General features: G+C 45.4%; 1 protein-coding gene and 1 pseudogene across 1 annotated transcript in view; one reads left to right on the top strand and one right to left on the bottom strand.

The window, feature by feature from the left end:
- The window catches only part of AFG2A (AFG2 AAA ATPase homolog A), a 305,069-nt gene extending 294,625 nt beyond the window's left edge, over positions 1 to 10,444 (top strand). The window contains exon 16 of the mRNA XM_062199663.1: positions 8,558 to 10,444. Coding sequence (XP_062055647.1) covers positions 8,558 to 8,734 — 177 coding nt within the window. The 3' untranslated portion in view covers positions 8,735 to 10,444. The remainder of the gene's footprint in view (positions 1 to 8,557) is intronic.
- A 7,399-nt stretch (positions 10,445 to 17,843) lies between these two features.
- Positions 17,844 to 18,982, bottom strand: LOC133765965 (glyceraldehyde-3-phosphate dehydrogenase-like; annotated as a pseudogene).
- Between the last annotated feature and the right edge of the window lie 873 nt (positions 18,983 to 19,855).

Raw genomic sequence — 19,855 nt, 5'->3', positions numbered from 1 at the left:
GTGGGAGGGAGGTTACCCCTAGGACTGCCTCCCAGTGGCAGCATTTACACTGAACCTTGAAGTTTAAGTAGATGAGCCAGTGCTTTGCACACCAGTGTTCCACAAAAGCAGGACTTTGTTTCTTCCCTGGTGCCTGCTACCTTAGTGGTCAACAAAGATCTCTTGAGTAAAGCAATCAGAAGAGGGGCCGGCATCCAATAGTGTAGCTCTGGTTCCTGTTCCTGGCTGGCTCACTTCTGATCCAGCTTCCTGCTAATGCACAGAAGATGGCCAAGTACTTGGGCCTCTACCACCCACGTAGGGAGACCAGGATAGAGTTCCTGACTCCGGCCCCTGGCTTTGGTCTGGTCCAGTTATGGCTGTTTCAGCTGTTTGGGGAGTGAACCAGAAATGGAAGAGTACCTCCCCAAACCCCATCATTTTACTTTTCAAATAAATGAAGAAACAGATCTTTTTGGAAAAAAAGGAGAATGACTAGGGAGTTCCCAGCATCTGTCTTGCCCTCTTAGCCCTCTCCTTCCCTACCACAGTGATTCCTGTTCTTCCATTCCCATACTGGTTTGAGGTGTTCCTCTCAAAACTGAAAATACTCCTTGTTATCTTGTTATGGCTTAGCCAAAGCTAGAAACATTGAAAATTTCCACAGGTGAAAATAGTAGTAGAAATGAAATGCTGGAACAATTAAATAAGAACTCAGGATCTTTCCGGCCCCCAAATTCTACAGAAATGATTTTTGTGTATTTTTTTTTAATTAAAAGCTCTTTCTGGCTTTTCCATCTAAGTAAAAATGAAAGGTTATACATTGAATACGTATAGACTCAAGCTGTAGACATTTTAAAGGCTTCATGATAACTTGAAGTCAGGAAAATTAAACCACCAAGTGTATGCGTCTTTACAGAAGTTTTCTTTTCTTTGGACTCAGTGCTGTGTATGGCATCCTAGACTTCATGATTTCAATGTGATCCCAGGTAGATTATCCTGGAGCTTGTTTTCCAGGGGAATGTAGCCCAAGAGCAATATAATCGTTAGACAGTTCCTCATATCTTAAGTCTGCCATCCAAAATTCTCATTTCTCACCTCACCACTCACAAGGTTTTCGGTGAAACGGCGGGGACTTGAAAGCAGTGCCTGTAGCTTCCCAGATTTGAAATCCCTGCCGCAGCACCGTTTTTCTCTGGGAGCTGCTTTCTTGGCCGTTTGGGGCACAGCTCGCTGTTTGTGCCGGCGACAGTGTGACTTCCATCTGCCACTCCTTGGCCAGTGGCCTGCTGCGCGCCCTTCAGTCCCATCTTTCATGCCTGGCCATTCAGCCACCTTTCAGCGCGCCTCAAAGGGCTCAGCAGCCGCAGGAGCGCCTAATCTCCCAGGTAGCCTCCTCCTTGAAGCACCTGCGGGGCGTGCTGTTCCCGGCCAGCAGGATGCCACTCTGGGCTGGCTTCCTAATCCCTCCGACTCACTGGGGAAGGAGGTCGCGGGGCTGGGAAAGTGAAAAGAAAAGCCAGGGGCCGGCCGTGCGGCGCGAACACAATGTCAGCGCCGGGCCGCCAGCGGCTGCGCCACAATCAGCGCCAGCTGCAGCCCAATTAAGCTCAACAGGTCACAGGTGTTCCAGACAGAGGATGCTTTTAACAAAACCACTTTTTTGAAAATACCTAAGACTTTTTAAAGCACGGCAGCCGATTTCTTTGGGCTGGATTCTTTAAAGCTATTTAGTGCACTTGAAATTCAAAGCAGCTGAGATTAGGCCTGACGGGGAGGCGGGGCCCTGCCGGCGGGCTCTGTGTGCAGCTGCAGTTCGGGCAGCGGCCTGGACTGTGCACTCATCCATTCGCCGGAGGAATGGCTGGGAGGCCGTGGCCTTGTTCAGTCTCCAGGAGGCAGCTGTAGCTTTCCTGTAAACTTAGAAGCAGCCTTGTCGTGCGCTAGCCAAGCCGGATGTGGAAATTTCAGCTTTTGGGAGCTACTCTGCCTCATCCGAGGTCAGCCAGAACAAGAGCTTCCTCTTCTGCCACATTTCAGTTCGCTGCCTTTGTTTTCTCCAGAGACCCGGTTGCCCCCTGTGCCTGGGGGGCAGCGTAGGGAATGACAAGCGGAACTTAAGTTGGTTAAGGGATTTTCACAACTGTGTGACACTTCCACCTTTCTGGAAAGATACAGATACTGTCCCAGAGATACTTAGGAATTTGTCCATGATGGTTGAGGTGGAATTTCCAGCTCTTGGGTCCCCTACTCCCTAGGCCTGTCGCAGCAGCATCCCTTCTCTCATGGGCACGTTGGCATCTCTGTAACCTGCTCACAGCCCACAGCCAGCAAGTGCACATATCCCCAGGTCTTACCTAGCAGTGCAAGTGACTGTGCTAAACTTTGTTACTGGATTCCTCATCTCAGCCAGGAAGCTAGGGCTACTGTGGAACTAAACAGAACAAGGGAAGGCATACAGCACAGCAGGGATGAATAATCAAACTCTGGCCCACATATGCAGGTCTTCCTTCCCGCGGTTCAGCTTTTGGTTAACAGTCTGTTCCCCGACTGTTTATCACAGCATTTTGAAAACTTCTTACTGCCTGCTTGGAAACCACGTTGGTTTTGGTTTTTGCAATGTGCCTGTTCCTATTTTGCTAAGCTGAGCCACCTGTTTAAACTCCTGTCCCATGGATTGGGGGAAAGAACCATAGGCTATGTTTAAGAGGTTTTGGTTTTTTTGCACAGTGAAGTAAGACATTGTTCTAATTCTTGGCATTCAGAATTCTGCACAATTGCCTCTTTTGCCCTTTTGCATTTAAAAGTGAGGTAATTAGATTTCCCAAGGTTCATTGGTCAAGAGCCTTCTCCTCCTGGGGAGTTGCTTCCCCACACAGCTCCCAAGTGGAGCTGTCTCACGTAATCCATTTATTGCTGCATTGTTCTAAAGGCGCTGCTTTTGCTGAGGGCAAGCATAGCATGAAAATTCAGGCTCCCGTGTCCCTGTGCTTTCATCGCTGAGTTGCTTCCTGCATTGGAAAACCATTACGACTTTATTCGGTGACTGTTTTGAGGATTTTGAAACTTTCACTAAAAATCCTTTCCTCTTAGGAATTTGTCGCAAATATGCCTAAATCTTTTCATATAGAGATTTCTGGCTTCTTTGCTTTTTTTTTTTTTTTTTGTCAGATATATTAGTTATTGCTGCCAAACAAATGGAAAGAGAATTAGTGATATGTAGCATCAAATAAACCGGTGCCATGGGCACTGACACAAAAACATGTCCTAGTCTAGCTCCGACAGTGAGAGCTCCGGCCCATTCCAATTCTTTTGCCTCATTTTCTTGTTTCCATTGGAGATGATGCTTCACCTTTTCAAGCTCAGGTTCCAATTTTTTGTTCAAAACTGAGTAAGAATGTACATGTGGCTTCACAGAGCCAGCAAAGGCATTTGCATTTTTGTAGCCTAATAACAAAAGCAACCTTGCAGGTAGCTAGTGAGTAATTGTTGAAATGATCTGCAGGCTTTGGGGGAAGAGGACGAGATGGTGAAGGGATTAGGGAGAAAGCTTCCAAAGTCTCTTTGCCAAAGAAGTTAAGGAGTTCCAATGGCCAAGCGTTGTCATTCTAAATAGGTTAGTTTAACATTCCAGTCTGTGGTTCAAATTCAACTAATCATCTACACATCTTCCCAGAGAAGTTAGTTCTTCTGTGGCCTCCTGGGAAAAATTCAGCTGAATTCCACCATCACTGAAACAGTCCCAGACTCCATCTGGTTTTAGATGTGATGCCAACAAAGTGATGAGCTTCATGGTCCCTGTGTACACCAGAGAAGGGAGCGGGTGGAGGAGACACTGACTTACCTCATTAGGTTTTCTTAGAAACCTTACAGATAATAATGAGAAAGGTGCAATTTAAATCGCAAGCCTTTTAGTCCTCAGAGCAATACGTATTACAGCATTATTGGTAAATGTCCTGGAGTCTTAGCACGGCCACACACCAGAGAATTGTCTGTCCCCTGTAACCAGTTTTGATTCCTTCTGTTGCTGTTCTTTGACTGTTAAGCAACCTGGTCTCCCCAGCTTCTCTCCTCCTGTTCAGCCCTGTCTGCGTCTTCCCAGTCCTTAACCACGTCTGTTCTTTGTGCCCCATTCCCTATTCTGTCTATTCTAGAATAGGGGAGAGCAAAATTCGAAAGAATATGAGTGGCAGGAACTATTTAGGAAGACGATGGGTGTGGGTGAGCATCTCCCAAGCATGTAGTGGAGCTCCCCGGCAGACCATTTACAAGGTGTTCTGCCAGAAACCAGGAGGGAAAGGGTGCTGGGCAAACAGCAGGGGTCTCAGCTGGTTCGGACTGCTGGGTACTTTCTACACAGTACAGATTGACTGCTCACTGTTCTGCAGCCTAGGCAGTCCAAGATCCAGGTGCTAGCAGATTGGGTGTCTGGTGAGGGCTTCTTCCACACAGATGACCATGCTTGCAGCTGCAGCTTCACCTGGTGCAGGGGCTAACAGGCCACCACAGCCGGCTTTGGTAAGAGCACCAATCCCATCCAAAGGCAATGAATGACCTCCTGCTTCTTAATACTATTTCACTGGAGATTACGTTTCCACATACAAATTCTGGAGCAAACTTTTTTTTTTATTGCACTGGTTTGAGAAAATTAAATGGATTGTCGTTGTTTCAAAGAATCTTTAAAATTTTATCATGCACTGTGGGGCACAGAATTGTGTGGTTCAAAACTGGTTTGATCATGGAATCTCTGCTCCCCTGAGCAGACACTGGTAATTCAAAGGGAAGTGCTGGCGTAGGCCATGGCAGCAAACAGGAGAGCGGGAAATATCCTGTCTGGGAACTCACGCCAAAGTAGTGGCTCCCAGAGCAAAGATAAACCAGTCGTCAGACAGTGGGTGTCCTAATACTGCCCTTTCCAAACCTACCTTTGCCTTAGGAAAGAAGAACCAATAATCCAATGAATTCTTTTCCTTTGGAGATTTCTACTAAAAAGCCCTTTCTAGGGTAAAAACTAAGAACAAAAGGAACCTGTAGGAGTTGTGTTGTGCCAGCAGCTTGAACATCCACTGCTTGTAGGTTTGACTTAGAGCTTTCAAGATGACTGTCACTGACTAGCTTTTGCTGTCCCGGTGGCCACAGGCCTTTGAAAACTCTTATCGTTGTTCTTTTTAGTGATATTTGGTGGAAATTAACTCTTCTTTTATTCTTCACTGGGCTCCTGAGGCTGGTCAGTGTACTCCCTGGTCCATTTGTCCTCCACCTTTCTACTTCTTTGCTCACTTTTTTCCATCTAATTGGAATGGCCTTTCCCTATCTGTGTACCTGTCTAAATGCTGCCCTTCTCACTTTGGTTTACAAGGCAATATTTTCTTCCTTCTCCCCACACCAATGCACTTTCCTTTGGCCTACCTGATAGCACTTCTGCTTCCAGGCCACACAGGGCAGTTCACCTGGTCTGTCCCTCCTGGTTCCTGAGCACTAGAGGAGAGAGACTATGCCTTGGACATCTCTGAATCTCCCACCTGGCCTCCTAAGGTTACTGCACAGATCAGCATTCAGTAGATGTGAATGGATAAGACTGGCTACCTTTTCATGGTGTCCTGTACAGCTCTCAGTTACTGGTTGCATGTTGCTAAGTGAAAGTGACAGGAAAGTGAAAGTAGCAGAAAGGTTTATCCAAATGACTGCTTTTTCAAGGCTTCTCTTAGAAATTTAAAAAAAAAAAAAATCAGGGGCGTGTTTACTGAAGCAGGTATTGACTCTGGGCAGTTGTTATGCCATCCTAGGAAGTGGAGACAGCTGGGACACTTTTTTTTTTAAAGATTTATTTATTTATTTATTTGAAAGTCAGTTACACAGAGAGAGGACAGGCAGTGAGAGAGAGAGAGAGAGAGAAGGGTCTTCCATCCGCTGGTTCACTCCCCAGATGGCCACAATGGCTGGAGCTGGGCCAGTCTGCAGCCAGGAGCCAGGAGCTTCTTCCAGGTCTCCTATGCGGGTGCAGGGGCCCAAGGACTTGGGCCATCTTCCACTGCTTTCCCAGGCCATAGCAGAGAGCTGGATGGGAAGTGGAGCAGCCAGGACTCGAACCAGCGCCCAAATGGGATGCCAGCACTGCAGGCAGTGGCTTTACCTGCGATGCCACAGTGCCAGACCCAGCTGTGACACTTTCACATGAGGCTGGGGAGTACCAATTTTCAGCTGCTCTTTCATTTTTTGTGTGTCTTAAAAGGTTCTATAGGTCATTCTCATCTAAGCCAAAGGTTTCTCAGTCCTCTGGTCAAACTCTGTCCAAGCTTTCTATAACTCACAGTTTGTAGTTCTCTAAATTGGATAGAACTGTGTAGGCCAGTCCTGAATATGGTACGAGAATTCTCTAAAGTTCACCTGCACTAAAACCACAGGGTACAAACATCCACCTTCCAAATGGTCACTGCTGCTCTGACCATGTCTCAATACTCGTGTGTGCCCCCTTTGTCACTACCATGGAAACTATCACAAAAAGCAAGTTCTAGCTCTTGGGAAAATCTGTTGATTCAGATGTGAAGGAGGGAAAGCTGATATGCAAAGAGGGACTGCTCAGGGGAACTGACCCAAGGACAACTTTTTGGGTCTCGGAGACATACCACTTGCCTACATGGCTGTGCCTTGTCAGGCTACCCGAGAATCCAGGTCAGAAACAGTCCTTCCTCTCCCCAGTTGAATTACTGTTGGCTCCCTTTCTCAGAGGAGCAGGCAGTGCCAGCCACCACCCAGCTGGGTGAACCAAATCCGAGGCATTTTTGCAAGGTTGCAGGAAGCATTTTGGTCCCTTCTCCTTCCTTATTCAGCCCAACTGCCATACTGTCACACCACCACCACTTCACACGTAGTCATCTGGCCTCTGCGTTTGACCTGTGTCCGTCACACTTTACCCCTTTTACCAAGGTCACTACACTGTGCAAAACCTAGAGGCGTCAGTCCCATCGCAGATTAGGTACCCAGCAACTGTGTGTAGCTGTTATGCACTGGGCCAGCAAGTGTGCAGGACACGATATTGCCCTTAGTCAGAGGAGAGTCGCCGTGAACATGGCCCCTGTGTGTCCATAGGGGAGGCTCCACCACGCACAGGACATTCAGTGCTCCTTGCACCTCCAGTGTTTCTTCAGACTTTTAGACCCACAGCCATTGCTTCAAATTCTTGTCCTAATGGAAAAAAAAAAAGTCCTGCTCAGATAGGGAGTGGGTGGGCACTCTCCCACCTGGGTCGCTTGACCTCCTGTTGTGGAGATACCGGAGATCCTCTTGGAACACAGTGGAGCGACTGGGTAGCCAGTTTTCCACACTGAGCACTTCACGGGATTTACCGTGCTTATTAATTATCACATTCTTCTTTTGAAAAGAACTCTTTTTGCACCAGAACACGTGATGAAGTGGTTTTTCTAATCCCTGGAAGTTGTGTTTTTTGGTTTTTGTTTTTTGGTTTTTTTTTCTTCAACAAGTTGGTAGCCACTTTATTTTTGGGAAAGCATTAACATGCATAACCACCACAGTTAACTTCAGTGCTCACTAATGAAGCCCAGAAGTAATAGTTACATTGTTGTAATTTGACAAAGCCATCTAAATCTATGCCTGTTTTTTTGAAAGCTCCTAAACATGCTGCTAAATCCTTTAAAAAGCTACTAAACTGCTTTGGCAGCCATTAGCCCAGCCTAAGCAGAGGAACTCTTTTCAGTAAGTGAACAAACAGAGAAAATATGCTGAATGGCCGGACAAATGTGTTTCAGCTGGCCCTTTCATTTACCGATATAAGGGTGCAGTCAGTATCAATCACTGTTTTCCCTGTTGCCCTGAAAATCACAATATCTCTTTTCATCCCTCCAGCTCTTTTCAGCACAGTAATGTGTCTTTAGAGTGACACTCGCATCAGCCTGCTTCCTCTGTCTGAAGTCCGGGGAGCTTAAAAACACATTTCAGGATTCTTGAACCTTCCTCCCCTTCCGTTCTGCTGCCGCCCACTCCATCCTCCCTCCCCCTGCGTCCACTCCACCCCCTCCCCAGATTCTTTTCCATTCTTCCAACTTTGCTCACTGAGCACACAGAATTCACTTCTCTGTTTTAATACAGCCCTCGAAGGTAAATGTCCACAACCCAGCCTGCGGGCCCTGAGATTTAAGGGCTCCCTGTGAAGAAGAGCTTGTCCCGTGGGGAAAGCACTGTGGGGTGTCTGGGCTGACGAGCACAATCACACACTCTCAGAGTATGTCCCTCCACGTCGGCATCACCCCAGGCCATCCTGGGGTAGAGCACCTGAGTGCACGCCTGTCTCACCTTCACAGTTAGGAGCCGCTACCAAGTCTTAGACGTGTTTTGTTGCTGCTGGGTCTTAATATGTTTTCCTGGAATGAAGGAAGTAACAGAAAACTCCATGTATAAGTACTTCTTATCCTTATGAAAACTTAAATGGAATAACTCCAGCAAATAAGTGCTAACTGCATGTGTACAGCTTTAGAAGTTGCCACAGATGACTATTTGGAACATTACTTTTCTGGAAAAGTATTGATGATTGTCTCCCTCCCTTTATCTTTCTGTATTTCAGATTATAGCCGTCTGTAGAGAGGCTGCTCTCCTGGCTCTGGAAGAAGACATTCAAGCCAACTGCATTATGAGAAGGCATTTCACTCAAGCCTTGAGCACTGTCACACCCAGAATTCCTGAGTCACTGAGACGTTTCTATGAAGAATATCAGGAGAAGAGTAGGCTACACACCTTCTGAGAAGATAGAGTCGTTAGGATTAACCCTTTCTAGAGAAAATTTATTTCCCTTAAAAAATTTGTCGTGAGTGTTAAAAGAAATCCTTAATGTGGATGCCATGTCTGAAGAGCATTCACTGAAACTGAGGGGCTTCAGTGCTCACAAACATTTTGAATCGATAGGGATACGATGAGAGTATCTGGCTGTGAGTTTAAGTCAGTTTTGATTGACAATGTATGCTAAACTCTAAAAAGCAAACATTGAGCTTTTTCAGTTTTGTGCTGGTCCATTCATGCCACAAAATGATTTGCTTACCCCAGAATCTGTTTTGGTACCTTCCTAAGTGCCAAACCTGTGGGTTCCATTTTCGTAGAAGAATATAGAAAACGTGTGTGAGTGAATGCATGGTGAGAAATAGTCACAAATCTTCATTTCGAAGGCCAGCAAGTGAATGTGGTCTTGTTTCCAAAAAATGTTTTTGTTTTCATTATCATATGCCTGCATTTTTGCTTTAGCTTCTTTACATGTACCTAGGCAAAAATTAAAAAGTAAAGGAATTAAGAGTTACTTCATATAATACAATGCCCTTTGAAAGTTTAAAAAATTTTAAGTGTAAGCCCACTATAAGCCTAGAGCGATAGGCTTGGTTTTATTTTCATAAAATGCTATAAATAAATCAAGTGAAGTGTTCCTGTTTTAACTTGCACATACATTCAGGTTGACAGTGTACTTTACGGTTCAAAGATAATTCAGGTTGTACTCTTAATCAGATTGTTTTCTGTTGTAGTCCAGGTATATTTATGCCCCTAGTCATTTATCCTTATAATTTCTTGACTCCCTAGTATTCCAGCAATACCCTCAGGAAAGCTTTCAGAAAGTGATCCCCAGACTTCCGATTAGAAGCTACTTAGACTGCACTTCAGTTTGTTAACTATAGATCATTGAAAATTCCCAGAAAGACAAGCCAGGCAAGAAATACCTGACTGTCAAAATGAACAGGCCGTACGGTTCCTTGGGGACAGATATTCTGAACCGACATCTCAGCTGTTTCATTCTGTGACTATCAGATTTGAAAGGCAACATAGGTTTACCAATATATAAAACCATGAAGAGACACAGAGTATTATTTAGAACTGTGCTGTCAGGTATAATAACCACTAGTTACACATGGCTGTTTACATTATAATTACTAAACATTTAGTTTGTCAGACAGGTTAGCTACATTTCAGGTGCTCAGCACCACAAGTGCAAGTGTCTACCGTTCTGAACAGTTGGAGTATAGAGTATTTCCATCAATCAGAAATTTCTGTTGGATACTGCTGATTTAGAAAATAAGGCTAACACATCAACATAAATAGAAAAACTCAAAATTACTTTCATGTTTTTCCATTTTCCCTTCAGTTAGTGTCTATAAAGAAAATTATGAAAAGAGAGAACTTTTACTTCTTCCCTAATAAATACATGGCTGAGGGTACAGGAAAATAAGATAAAAACTTATACTCCGGGACCTATACAAGAAATTGAAAGAGACCTTATTCCCAGGTAACAGCCAGACTGGTGAGCCTGAGAGCTGGGTGGTGGGCAGGAGGGAGTGCCAATGTCAGTATGTCAGCCCTTCAATCCATGTGACATAGAAGTTATCACCCAGCTGGCCCATCATGCCGTGTAGACTAGAAAGGAAATTCTGTCAAGAACCACCAAGTTTATAAGGAGCCTCTGATTTGGTCTGCCCTGTGGATTAAAAAAGAGAGGGCGGGGGGGGGGGGGGGGGCTCTGGAGAATTCTAAGGGCTTAGAATTCCATGGTTCCTGAGTTTGAATCCATACCACCTTCAAATTCATAGAATTTGAGAGCCTACATGTTAACATGAAAACATGGATCCGAGCTAATTTCAACAGCTAACACCCAGCCTACAAATAGTTTATAATCACAAAGGATGGGGACCAATGGGGCCTCATACTGTGCTGGTGGAAGCATAAATTGATGCAGCCACTTTGGAAAAAACATATCTAGTAGTAGTGAAGAGCCTGTAATCCAAAAATTGTCCCTAGTATAATAACCCAGAGCAAGTCTCACATGTGTGCAATGAAGTAATAAGAAAGTCTATAGCACCATTATTTGAAAATAGGAAACTCAGGGCTGGCACTGTGATATAGCAGATAAAGCTGCCGCTTGCAATGCTGGCATCCCTTGTGGGTACCAGTTTGAGTCCTGGCTGCTCTACTTTCAATCCAGCTCCCTGCTAGTGCACCTAGGAAAGCAACAGAAGATGGCCCTTGTGCTTGGGCCCCTGCCACTCATGTGGGTGACGCAGAACAAGCCAAGGAAACTAAAAGCAATTGAATATCCACTAATAAGAAAAATGGGATTTATTTGGAATAGTCATATCATGAAAATTAGAGCTACATACAAAGAAGTATAAATAAGTAAACAGATGAATCTCAAAAGTTGAGCAAAAGAATGTCTTAGAATTATACTGAAGATTCTTAAAGTTTTAAGCATGAAAAAGTATGCATGTTGTTTGAGTTGTATGTAGTGAAAGACTACATAAATGAAAGTGAAAAGCATCAAATACTACATCGGATTATCCTCAGGGGGAAAGTTGGGGTACTTCAATTGTATCAATCATGTTTCATATCTTAAACTGGGTGCTGAGTACAAGCGCTGATTGTAATACAGCCTACACTCTCTGTATGCCTGAGTATTTCATGGTGATGTTTAAAAGATAAGCCTCAGGCCAACATCACAGTCATATCATTCAGTTTACTTCTGTTGCAATCCACAGTGCCCACAGCAAGAAGGTAAATAAGAGATCAGGCTCTTAAGAACCCAGGAAATAAGTTGAGAGGATGTGTTGACAGCGTGTAGGTAACACCTGCCTTGTGGCTTAGGAGACATTAAATGCGAGAGTAATCTCTTTCCATGGCCCTGTGGTTGTGCAAAAGAGTTGGCAGTTAAGAATGTTAAAGGATTTTAGAGCACTATGTCTTCAGTCTGTTATAAAACAGTTACTTCTGTATCTCCAGATATCCAATTCTTAACCACTAAAAAAGCATGCTATTCCTTTATTTGTAGTTTGTACCCTTTTCCCAACAGTACCACTAGAAATCTGAATCACACAAAAGAGCGGGTCAGGTGTCACTAAATACAGTTTACTCCAGCTGCAATCTCCCTGAGGGTTTTATTTGTAATTTCAGAGTTTCATGTTGATGGTTTTAAAATAGCATATGACCCTACTATTTGGGTTTGTTTGTAGTGGAATACATGGTGTAGTAGATGGAACACTTAAGTTCAGCAAGGAAAGAAAATGACCAGCTTCCTGTCTTAGGAAGACAGCTTATTTTTTTGGCATCTGATGAAAAGTTTACCTTTGGTCCAGATTCTTGTGGGAGTTTCAGAAATGTTCAGATTGACATGTCTTTTCAGTGTTCAAAAAAATTTAGCTTGTATAGGAAAATTTTTTGAGGTTGATTTTATGTATTTCAAAGGCACAGTTAGAGGGAGAAACAGGGAGAGAGAGGTGTTCCATCCACTGGTTCACTCCCCAACTGGTTGTAACAGCCAGGATTGGGCCAGGCCAAAACCAGGAGCTTCTTCCAGGTCTCCCACATGGGTGCAGGGCCCCAAGCATTTGGACCATCTTCGCTGCTTTCATAGGCCACTAGCAGAGAGCCAGATCAGAAGTGGAACAGCCAGGCCTCGAACCCATGCCCATATGGAGTGCCGGCATCTCAGGTGGCAGCTTTACTTCCTAGGCCATAACAGCAGCCCCAATTTTTTTCTTCTAACAAACCTACAAGAAAGGTTTCTAACTTGTATTTCTTCCTGACCAAGAAGCTGCACTAACTAACTTCTAATGTATTTCTAATGTATAAAGAGGTTTTTAAAATAATATACACATTTCAGGTTTTGAAAAACAATGATTGAATTTATAGAATATCCAAATTTATCTTAATTTGGAAGAAGGCAAAGATAGAATAAAATTATTTCCCTCATTTGTTTTTATGTAAATTCCTGAATGTGAGGGTACTGGAGTCTTATTTTGTCATGTTTCCCTAAGTGCTCCCTTTAAAGAGGAATATGCACTAAAATACTTGGAAATTTTGTATGACTACAACAACACTGGTTCCTAAATGTGGTCCATGTGGAAATTCTGCTGCTGTATTGGAAATAGATTAGCCAGGACCCAAGTCAGCACTCCAGCGTGAGATGTAGGTGACCCTAGCAGGTGCTTACCTCATACCACAACGCCTGCCCCTCAGTCCAATAAATTTTATCAGATATGTTACAGGGACTTGATTTCTTCCAAAATCATTAGGAACTTTGTAACTTCTCATTGACTATTTAGTGTCACACACTCACACACTGCAAAATCCAAGCCAACTTCATATATAAATACAGCATATTTTATAAATTTCAAAGGCTGTTTATCAAGTACCACACATTTTGAACCAACCTAAAAAGAATCCATGAAGTTCAGTATACACTCTGCTTGAGCACACATGTGACAGAGATAGCTTATTTACTTGGCTTCAATGGGTTATAAATTTTAAGACCTGCTGTTTAAAAAACATTTTTTGGAAAAAAAATATAAAGTACCATAATACTGGTTTTAATGTTGACATTACATACTGATTGTAGAAACATTAAAATGTGAATGACAACATATTAATCAGATGAACAGTTAAGTGAGAAAGGGAGCTGACATGGTACATTCAAGCATTTATCATAAGCCCACAGCAATGTAGTTAAGGATGGGGAACACAGATTATTTAGGGACAAGGACTAATTACAAATTGAAATACCCCAGATAGGAACAGCAGTAGGGGAGCTATGCCCAAATTTCAGGGGCAAAGGTTGGGAGGGAGAGACAAAGCACCAAAAGATCAAGCTAAAACACATCTACAGGAACATTTTTGGAGCAGAGAGGGGGAAAAAAATATTTTCAAAAAATGGGAGATGGGATTCAAGCAATACAACAATTGAAAAAGATCCAAAGAGAATTAATAGCCAAGGAAAGAGATTATGAAGAAAAACAGGCCATTGTTGTGGCGTAGGGGGTAAAGCCACTGCCTAGGACACTAGCATCCCATATGCTTGCTGGTTTGAGTCCCAGCTGCTCCACTTTTGATCCAGCTCCCTCCTCATGGGCTGGGAAAAGCAGCAGAAGATGGCCCAAGTGCCCACCCTGGTGGAAGACTCAGATAAAGCTCCTGGCTCCCGGCTTTAGCCTGGCCTAGTATTGGCCATTGCAGCCATCTTGATAGTGAAGCAGAGGATGGAAGATCGATTAAGAAATTCCACTTCATTTTTTATACACATACTACCACAGGTACAAAACAGCATACGTAAAGTTTTCATTGCAATGTGGTGCAGTGGGTTAAAGCCCCAGCCTACAGTGCTGGCATCCCATGTGGGTGCCAGTGCCAGTTCGAGTCCCGGCTGTTCCACTTCAGATCCAGCTCCCTGCTAATGTGTTGGGGAAAGCAGCTGAGGACAGGCTAAGTCCAAGGGCCCCTGCACCCATGTGGGAAACCCAGAAGTTCCTGGCTCATAGCTTCAGCCTGGCCCAGCTCCATTATTGCGGCCATTTGGGGAGTGAACCAGTGGATGGAAGACCTCTCTGTTTCTCCCTCTCTGTAACTCTTTCAAATAAATAAAATAAATCTTTTTAAAAAAGGTTTTTTGCAACCTTATTTGTACCATAGCAAAATCGTTGAAACAATTCCATTGTTTACCAATAAAGGGAACATTCTATTGCTGTCAAAAAAAAAAAAATCTCTTTAGGACCTGATACAGAAATTATCTCCAAGATACAGAGGATCTGAATAACCTACAATAAATATGTTTAATAAATATGTTTAACTCTGAGCAGAATACATGTGGTTTCATGCTATCGTTATGTAAAATATGTAAATAGGGTATATGCATATATGTACAGAACCATAATGTGTTTGCAAAAAGTAGGAATGGTCTTGGATCCAGCGCCTCATGGGGATATGTGGAGAAGGGGGCTGGGGAGCCAGACAGAGAGCTGGGAGGCTCGTGCAGGGGGGTCTGAGTTGGACCCTGGTTAACTGTGCACCAGGGAGATTTTCACAGAGGCAGAGTTACTTCCATGTGAGCAGGGTGCCTTGCTGTACCATTGCGCTCAGGGCAGACAGTGTAAACACCAAAGTCTGTGTAGGGTGCAGAACCGAGTGGAACTCGGAGGACCAGCCCCAGCTTTGCAGGTGGAAGATGGACTTGGAAATCACTGCTGCCAGTTGAACACCACCTGAGAGCGCAGAGGGGACCTGAGGATATCCTTCGTGCAGACTGAAAATTTGAACTTTTTATAAGATTTGCATGAATCATTTAAAATTTTGAGGAGTCTGAAGAGTACTAAGGTAATTGTGTTTGGACAGCCTGTAAATATACATTTGAGTCAAGTTATGAATAAAAATTTTAATTTGCTTCTTTAAAAAAATAAAAAGTAGGAATGATGCCAAATGGGGGGCCAGTGTTGCAGCTGCAGCAGATCTAGGTGCTTGCTTGTGACACCTGCATCCCGTGTGAGCACTGGTTTGAGTCCTGGCTACTCTGCTTCTGATCCAGCTTCCTGCTAATGTGCCTGGGAATGCAGTGGAAGATGCTTCCCAGGTGCTATATTGGCAAGTGTAGCTGGAATCAGAACCTCTGGGTGGGCACCGAACCCAGACATTCTGTTAATGGGATACAAGCATCCTAATGGGGGTCTTAACTTCTAGGCTAAATGCCCACCCCCAAAATTAAGCTTTAAATGATAAAAGAAAAAATAAAAATTGCAGAATATCTAGAAAATAATAATATATATGAAAATCTACAGAACGCAACTCACTCCACATAAAGGATAATTTGCAGACCTAAATGACTAATAGACTACGATTAACGATCTCAGGGGAAAGCTAGTATGTATAAAACCTAGAATCAATAAATTTTTAAAAAGTAAAAGTGATCACTCCAAGAGCAGAAGCAGAGAGCGCTGGTTCCGTCTGTTTTTTACAAAGCTACTTTTAATCCTTTGGGGTGTGTCCCACAGGAATGAAAAACACTGGAAGAGGTAACCCCCTCAACCCCCCCACCACCCATCCCCCCACCCCCTCTCACGCAAGTGGCCCGGCAGGGGAGCGGCTACCTGAGAGGGTGGAAGTACTAAAGCCACCAGCTGCAGACTGGGGGCAAACGGAAGGCCGGGGCGCAGGGACCCGGGAGCGCCATGGAAGAAACCCTAGCGCGTGGGCGCGGCTTCGGGCACGCAGGCGCAGGGCAAGCGCACACTTCCGGGTGCCTCCTCCCCTGTTGCTTGATACCCGCGTTCAAAGAGCTTCCGGTTCGGAGCCTGAGGTGCAACTTGCGAGCCCCACAGTTGGGGCGAGCATGTCCCGCCACTTCACGGCTTTGAGTCCGCGGAGGGGCCGTACCAGCTCTGCCATCTCTGCGCCCATCAACCCAGGCCGGTCTGGGATTCTCTCCAGTCCAGGTATTCCCGGCGTTGACAGTCCTAAGGGAACTTGGGAATTGTGGGTCAAGAATCTTTTTGGGGCGGGGGCGTGCAGCGGCTGGAAGGGAACCGTCAGTCTGCAGGCTTTTCTGAAGGGCCAGAGGCTAGGAAACGTCCCCCAACAAGCGCCTTGGAATCGGAGGCCGCCGTCTTGACCAGAGAGGCTGCAGGAGGGGCCGCAAGCCAAGGAGAGCTGGAGGCCTCTGGGGAATGGGAAGGCCGAGAAAGGCATCCCGAGGACACAACCCTCCTGATGTCTTGTGCGTAGTCCCTTTTCATAGGCTGTTGAGACGTCTGTGAGCCAATGCAGGTGTGTGGCGTTCATCCACCCAGGTGGTGGTTTGTTACAACAGCAATAGGAAACTCTGTCAGAGATGACAGAATTGTGAATACACAAAAATAAAACTCGAAGGGCCTAAAAGGGAAGAAACATTGTTGTATACTATGCTCATGCCAGGCGAGGTTATTCTTTCTCACACAGGTACTTTTCAAAGCATTCTTTTTTTTTTTTTTTTTAATTTGTTTGAGAGGTAGAATTACAGAAACAGGGAGAGACAGAGAGAGGTCTTCCATCTGCTGGTTCACTGCCCAAATGGCCACAACAGCTGGAGCTGAGCTGGTCTGAAGCCAGGAGCCAGGAGCTTCTTTGAGATCCAGGAGGGTGCAGGGGCCCAAGCTTCAGCTGCTTTCCCAGGCCATCAGCCGAGAGTTGGATCGGAAGTGGAGCAGCTGGGATTCAAACGAGCATCACAGACAGAGGTTTAGCCCACTACCCACAGTGCTGGCCCCTCAAAACACTCTTAACACATATAGATGGTTCTATATGCAAAAATTCAGTCAGAGCCTCGGCCCAATCCCTGGAGTGCTATTTAAACTCTTTCAGCGCATAAAGAAAAGGAAATTTACCCACATTGTCTGATTAATGTAGTGTTAACCCTCCTTCGCTAGCTGCATGTCAATCTTTAAAAGCAGTACCTCAAAGATATTCAATAATATATTAATAGTTCAAGTTAGAAAACAGTGAGTTTTATGGAATGCAGTAATCACTTCTTATTTTTTAAGAAAGTGAAATAAAGATAAACAAGGACATGTTTCAAATAGTATTCTTAGCCCAGTGGCCAGTAACATAAGTATCGGGAGCTGGAACAGAGGTCCCGTGGGCGCCATTTTCATCATTCCTTGTCCTTTGCGTGCTGGACAGCCACTAGGGAGGAGCAGGAACCTCACATAACTGAAGGATTATCATGTAAGCAGTGTGTCCCTGTACTTGGCAGGTGACAAAAGAGTCACGTTTCCTTTCATCCCCAATTTATGTCTTTGCGTGCATGTCTCATACTTTTGTGAACTCTTCACTGTCCTGTATGTATTGGCCATAGCTTGATACTGGCTCTCCACTGCCTACCCCCTGGCCCCATCCCACATTCTCCTGTCAGGCGCTGTAAGCGCCTCCTTGTCCCCAGGCACTAGTGTTTGCCCCACAAGCTCCTCTGGGTCATCACTGCTCTTCCAAATCTCTTCCCAAGGTGGAAAAGGGACCTTCCCTTAACTCCCCTGGTGGGTGGAGTAAGACGAGGCTGGGATTTTCTTTTTCTTTTTTTTTTGGGGGGGGTGCAGAAGACTTTATTGATGGTGACATGACAAGGTAGGGCTCCCTAAGCCCCTCCCCTCCTCCAGGGGGTCTGGGATGGAAACCGTGAAGAGGGGCAGATTCTCAGTGTGGTGGGGACTGAGCGGGGGCAGGGACTCCCCAGCAGCTGAGGGCCTCTCGTCCTCCAGTGCTCTCACTGGGGCCGCTGGTTTCAGGGCTCTTACTCCTTGGAGGCCATGTAGACCATGAGGTCCACCACCCTGTTGCTGTAGCCAAATTCATTGTCGTACCAGGAAATGAGCTTCACAAAGTGGTCATTGAGGGCAATGCCAGCCCCAGCATCGAAGGCGGAGGAGTGGGTGTCACTGTTGAAGTCGCAGGAGACGACCTGGTCCTCGGTGTAGCCCAGGATGCCCTTCAGGGGGCCCTCGGACGCCTGCTTCACCACCTTCTTGATGTCGTCATACTTAGCAGCTTTCTCCAGGCGGCAGGTCATGTCCACGACCGACACGTTGGGGGTGGGCACACGGAAGGCCATGCCAGTGAGTTTCCCGTTCAGCTCAGGGATGACCTTGCCCACGGCCTTGGCAGCACCAGTGGAGGTGGGGATGATGTTCTGGGCAGCCCCGCGGCCATCACGTCACAGCTTCCCAGAGGGCCCGTCCACGGTCTTCTGGGTGGCGGTGATGGTGTGCACTGTGGTCATGAGCCCCTCCACAATGCCGAAGTGGTCGTGGATGACCTTGGCCAGCGGGGCTAAGCAGTTGGTGGTGCAGGACGCGTTGCTGACGATCTTGAGGGAGTTGTCATACTTCTCGTGGTTCACACCCATCACGAACATAGGGGCATCAGCGGAGGGGGCGGAGATAATGACCCTTTTGGCTCCGCCCTTCAAATGAGCTCCAGCCTTCTCCATGGTGGTGAAGATGCCAGTGGACTCCACAACGTACTCGGCACCAGCATCACCCACTTGATGTTGGCGGGATCTCGCTCCTGGAAGATGGTGATGGCCTTCCCGTTGATGACCAGCTTCCCGTTCTCAGCCTTGACCGTGCCGTGGAACTTGCCGTGGGTGGAATCATACTGGAACATGTAGACCATGTAGTGGAGGTCAATGAATGGATCGTTGATGGCGACAACATCCACTTTGCCAGAGTTAAAAGCACAGGCTGGGATTTTCATAAAGCTTTACCGCTAACAGAAAACACAGTGATGGAAAGGAAGCATTTTAATTACATGGTACCCACCACTGTTGCAAGAATGAGCCCATCACTTTTGAGTCCTTTAATAACTAAAATTTGCATTAATTTTTTAGCAAACAATGTTTGACCCAAGATGAGTTTTTCCTGTATCTTGAGAACAATAGTAAATGATAGGAAATTTGAAAGCTGCTTTTACTTTATCAAGATTCCAGAAATACTGTAGTTCAGTCTTAAAAGTGTTTATTTCCTGCCAGTGCTGTGGCGCAGCAGGTTAATGCCCTGGCCTGAGGTGCCAGCATCCCATATGGGCGCCAGTTTGAGACCTGGCTGTACCACTTCTGATCCAGCTCTCTGCTATGCCTAGGAAAGCAGTAGAAGATGGCCCAAGTTCTTGGGCCCCTACACCCACTTGGGAGACCTGGAAGAAGCTCCTGGCTCCTGACTTTGGATCGACACGCTCCAGCCGTTGCGGCCAATTGAGGAGTGAACCAGAGGATGGAAGACCTCTCTCTCTCTCTCTGCCTCTCCTCTCTCTGTGTAACTCTTTCAAATAAATAAATAAATAAATAAATCTTTTTTTTAAAAAGTGCTTATTTCCTTTGTAAGTCTTGGAGTTCAAGAAAATGGATCCCTGGCTAGTATCTCCATAAAGAAAAGGAGGAGAATGTAGGCAGATCCAAAGGATGCCTTGAATGTTGAGAAAGAAGGCATTTGCAGAAACAGTGACTGACGGTCAATGAGGATGAACAAATTAGGTGAAGATCATTGGCTCCTTGAATTTCATTAGTGATCTTTAAGGAAGCTGTATTGATGGAATAATAAAAAAAGAT

The sequence above is a fragment of the Lepus europaeus genome, chromosome 8 (assembly GCF_033115175.1).
Source record: "Lepus europaeus isolate LE1 chromosome 8, mLepTim1.pri, whole genome shotgun sequence".
In the NCBI taxonomy this organism is placed as follows: Eukaryota; Metazoa; Chordata; class Mammalia; order Lagomorpha; family Leporidae; genus Lepus; species Lepus europaeus.
The sequence above is the reverse complement of the archived record's forward strand: the minus strand, read 5'-3'. Positions and strand labels throughout refer to the sequence as shown.